This window comes from Macrobrachium nipponense, chromosome 7 (assembly GCF_015104395.2).
Source record: "Macrobrachium nipponense isolate FS-2020 chromosome 7, ASM1510439v2, whole genome shotgun sequence".
Lineage (NCBI taxonomy): Eukaryota > Metazoa > Arthropoda > Malacostraca > Decapoda > Palaemonidae > Macrobrachium > Macrobrachium nipponense.
In genome coordinates, this window is record NC_061109.1 from 112,462,301 (window position 1) to 112,467,300 (window position 5,000).

General features: G+C 40.0%; 2 protein-coding genes across 5 annotated transcripts in view; both read left to right on the forward strand.

The window, feature by feature from the left end:
* The window catches only part of LOC135217135 (cadherin-23-like), a 127,967-nt gene that overhangs the window by 54,156 nt on the left and 68,811 nt on the right, over positions 1 to 5,000 (forward strand). The gene's annotated exons all lie outside the window — the stretch shown is intronic.
* The window catches only part of LOC135217136 (uncharacterized), a 4,756-nt gene continuing 579 nt past the window's right edge, over positions 824 to 5,000 (forward strand). Inside the window, exon 1 of the mRNA XM_064252847.1 lies at positions 824 to 5,000. This exon is cut by the window's right edge and continues 579 nt beyond it. Within this exon, the coding sequence (XP_064108917.1) occupies positions 1,006 to 5,000 (3,995 nt within the window). The 5' untranslated portion in view covers positions 824 to 1,005.

Below are 5,000 nucleotides of genomic sequence, written 5' to 3' on the forward strand. Positions count from 1 at the left end.
GACTTAAAAGTAGTGTTCTTTTGCCTATTCGTATGTACTAAAATGTTCGTAATAATTCCGGAGCCTTCCCTTTCACGATTGTATTCTCTCTCTCTCTCTCTCTCTCTCTCTCTCTCTCTCTCTCTCTCTCTCTCTCTCTCTCTCTCTCTCTCTCTCTCTCTCTCTCTCTCTCTCTCTCTCTCTCGTTGCCAGCTGAGGCTCACTACAGGTACATAATTTTTTTCAAGATGACATATTCAGAGGGTAGAGGAAACCGCGCCCAGATCGCTCCGTCCTTAACCGGAATCTAGCTCGAAACTACTCGCAAGTGAGACTAAGGTTGTGTGTGTGTGTTGCTGATTTGTTTGTAAAATCTTATTAAGTTTCGATTGTATAATAATCATGAAAAGAATGGTCCCATGAAATTAATGTAGTCTTTTCAGTTACAAATGACTCCATTTATGTATTTTGATAAGTGTAGTTAGTTACCTTTGTGGTATATTATCTACATTCTCAAGTTATGAGAATGGTTTATATAGTTGTGACGGATTTTTTTGTTTGCCGTATCCTCCTCATGGTACTTCTAAAACTGGCCATCAGGACCAGCATCTAATAGATTAAGTTGTCAGTACCACCTTATTCATTACTATCATCTTTGGTTATTTCTAGAAAGCCATTTTCTCCCTCAAACAAATACTAGGAATAAATTGGCTCCTGAGTAATTCGCTTTTGAATCAAGACTCAAGTGAATTCACCGTAAGAGTGATAATTGTTTACTTGAATGATCCATTTCCGGTGGTGATTCAGTGTAGCACGGCTTAGTAGACCGAAAGCCTTTTTTAAGAACCCAGTTTTCGTTCTTTCTCCGAGAACGGTGTTGCGGTATCGTCCGGCTGCTACTCGAAATTTCTCTTGTATTGTAAGAGCTTTACTGAATGAAATCCTCGCGGGATGTTGAAGTGGCCCAAAAGTGAAGAGTGTGTAGTTATGCAAACTAGAATCTAGATAAGGGAGAAAGCTTTCGCAATGAGTGATAATGATATTATAGATAAAAACTGTGAAGACAACTTCGTGAAGTACCTCCTAGCAGTCAACGAAACCAAACGGCGATGTTTTGAGGGCGCGTTTTCTCTGCTCTATCTTGCTTGGGGAGGCGCCAACAGATATGAAAGGCTCTACGACTTCTGCACCGAAGTCCTCGGGTGGAAGAAGCAAGATCTCAAGAACCTTTTGTGCGAGGCGCAAATGAGACATATCAGCGTATCGTCTGGTAGCAGATGTTATTCTTCTAGTTATTCAAAGCCATCAACACCTTGTACTCCCCGCTCTCTTGGTGAGAACAGTGCATTTTTTGAGGATCGTTCTGTTTTTGAGGATTTTAGATCATCGCATTCATTGAAACAGTCACAGCAAAATGGTGTAGTTGCACAAGCACAATCATCTTCATCCGAAACTGAAGGGCATAGCATTTGCGCTTCCCCCCATGTTGAAAATAGCACTGCTTTTGAAAATAGCGAATTTTCTGGTGTTGGAGGCTCAATAAGCATAAGGAGTAATTCTGATGATGATTCCCAATGTAATCGAGAAGTAATTAAGAAAGTAGAGCATGAAGGTTCTTGTAAAAGCGGCCCTGGTGGCAAGCTCACTAGCGAGGAGCTCCAGAGTGACAAAGAATTGAATAAAAAGGGACAGTGTGACCAAACGAAGCAAAGTAGTAAAAACAGCAAAGCACGTTCGAGTCAGTCTTTGAACCATGATGATTCACCAGAACTTAAAAGAACTCAGTCTGTGTTGCTTAACAGCTTTAAGAAGCTTTTTAACTTAAGTTCTCAGAGTGTAAACTCTTTAGGAGCATCTAGTCAGAAATCCTCAAACAACGAAGAAGACTTTATTGATGTAAAGCCTGAAACTTTGATTCAGGTGGGAAAAGAGCCAGTGCAAACTGCTACGTCCATTTCACAGCCTCTGTCTGAGGTTGCTTACATGACTCATCCTGTTCAGAAAGCCACACAGATTATTCAGGATGTTCATAGTGAGTTGCAGCGAAATAAAGAGTCAGAATTGGAAAAGATCAAGCAGGAGAAATACGGGCATGGCAGCATAGAAGAGAACCTCCTGGAACCGAATTCTGCTCAAATAGACACCATTGCAGAATCTCCTCTTGTACTAAAATCTGTGCAAGAATGTTCAGAGGTGCAAGTGCCCAATAACCCTTTAGAAATTCCTTCTATAGCGAAAGAAGCTGTTCATGAGATGCACTATAATCCTGACGACCCCTTTGAACTGGATCAAGCACAAGACATTCTCAGCTGTTTCATGTTGAAGTCTCGGATTGACCCAGGTAAACTGCCCGAGAGGGTTCTGGTTTTGATGCTCACCGAAATATTCCCGAAACTGCCTCCTCTTGTTACACAGTATGTCAGCCGAATGAAACACCTGTCTTATGTCGTTTGTTACCTCGATTATGATTTTGACAATGCATTCCTTAAAATGAAGTTGGATGAACTTCTCGTCTTGGCGAGTGATCTGATAAGCACTGTAGTGGAAAGTTGCAAAGCTATTACTGAAAAACAGTTAAAGGAAAATAGTCGTAAATTTCGATCATCTAAAAGAAGGCTTAGAAGTGCCAGGAAGAGCTACTATGAGCATTTAAACTTTGTAGAGAGGACCCGCGAAGACTTAAGAGAAGCTGAGAAAGAATATCAAAAAGCCCAAGAAAGACAATCGAAACTCGAAACTGACTCTCCTCAAGATTGTGTTCCTCCTGATGAAACAAACACCGCTGCTACAGCAAATGAGATACGCTCTGTTTCTCGAAGTGCTTCTTTGGTTGATTTTGATGAGGTGTATCCCGAAGAGGGGGATTCACAAACAAGTGGTAGTTTATTGACAAGTGTCATGGAAGAGGTTGTGATTGGAAGAAAGCCTAGAAGGGAGTCCGTTCTTTTCAGGAGGAAATTTTCGAGGAATTCCCAAGATGTCATCCATGTCAAGCGAGGCTTTAGGAATAGTTTACGTTCAAACGTTTCTGCCGAACAAGAATTCGTTGTGAAAGGAGATCTTCTCAGTGAAAGACAAGCAGAAAGAAACAGACTTTCCAGGCAGATAAAGAGACTTCGGAAATCTGAGTCTAGAATTTGTAATGACGAGCTTCTAATTAAGCAGCACATTAAAGCAAGCTTAGATGCATACACCGAAGGAGGTCTTGATGAAAGTGCATCAATTAAAGGAAGGCTTCGAGTGACAGAAATTAGAAATGGAAATTTTGGGAAGTTTCTTATTAGTGCAAGAATGGAAGCCATTAAATTTGCTTCGAATGTCACAGTGTTTGATATGAAAGAATGGTTGATGAAAAAGAAGTATTCTACTTGTGAAGTGCAGCAAGTTTTCTCACAGCTTAAAGTAAAACATTCGAAGGAGAATGTTGGTATTTTCGATATTCTCGATATAGATGGTAGTGGACCTTCAGTTATTGTTTTGTCTGGCCCTAAGGGTTGTGGAAAAACTTTCATGTGCTATTATATACTGCATCAGTGGAAACTTCAAAAGCATATCGTCAATTCTAAAATTCATGAGTTTGACATTGTTTTATATGTAACATTGGACAGTATCTTATCATCTGGGTCTTGGTATCAGTATCTAAGAGATCACGTTTTTCCAGAGACTTTGAGTGAATTTCCTTATACGGACATTTATGAATCATTCTCTAGGTTGACACTTCTGATATTGCTGGATGTTAACGTAGTCTCCACGACAGGTATAACAGTCTTGAACGATATGTTAAAGAAGCTTGGACATAATAAGTTAGTGGTTGCTGTTCGATGTGGAAATATATCAGAAATAACAGAAGTTATAAGAAGTAATGATTTAAGCTTTATAAAAGCTAAATTTTGCTCAATGACATCAGAAGCCATTACAGAATATTCATCACAGTTAGTATCCTTGAGTGGAAGTAGAAACGAAAAGGAAGTTATGCAGTTCGCTGAAATGCTAAGATCTTCGAGGTGTCTTACCACATTAAAGTATCCTTTGTATGTAACTTATTTGTTTTATTTGTGGCTTGTAAACCCATCACATGTCCAGCACTCGACTACAGTTTCAAGACTTTTTACACAAGTTACTTTAACCTGCCAGCAGTCTTTGATGGACGCAAGGAAAAACGACCCCGATGATGAAAAAATAAAAAATAAAAAAGTCGTACAGGATTACATTAGTCAGCTGTGTGAAGCAGCCTGGAAACTTATGACTGAAGAAAACTGGAAAGTTGAAAATCTAGTCTTGTTTAGAGAAGATGATGGCCCATGCAAGGACCCCGCAATTTGGTCATACTTTCATCCTTTCATCTTTGTTAGAGAAGCCCCAGGTAAAAGGCAAGGAGTTCTTCTTCATTCCTCACTGGCAGAAGTACTTAGTGGATTTTATTTGGCATCAAAATTGCTGTCGCAAAAGAAGAGTCTCTTTAACAAACGATCAAAGCTGGAATCATACTTGCAGCTCGATGTCAAACGGTATAGGGATGTGCTGTTACATGTGGCAGGTGTTCTTGTATACAATAAACACAATGCTGAAGATGCCAAGGAAATAGTGTTGAATTATGGAAAAATACTGTCAGGAGGAGACTTTAGCTCTTGGTTTGAATTGCTTAAAGAATGTGACTTCATGTCAAGCTTGTGCACATCAGTAGCAAATGAATTAATGCAGTACACCACTTGGTCAGTAGCAAATTACAGTAAGGAGAAAAATTTAATTGTTGCTGATTTACTTCGTAAGGGAGCCTACCAGCCTAAACAAGTAATAATATCCAATTCAGAGGAAAAAGATGGAGAAGATAGCCAAGGTGTGAGATACATTATCAGTGCCCTTTCTACATGTACAGCCACACTGGTTCACCTTCGGCAGGAGCTGCAGTTTTATACTTGGGGTGATAAGACGACATGTGATGTTCAGGTGATTCCTTTGCAGCCTCCTGGAACCTTACAGAATTGCTGGGGCCATTTAGGGGTAGAGGGTGCTATGGCCTT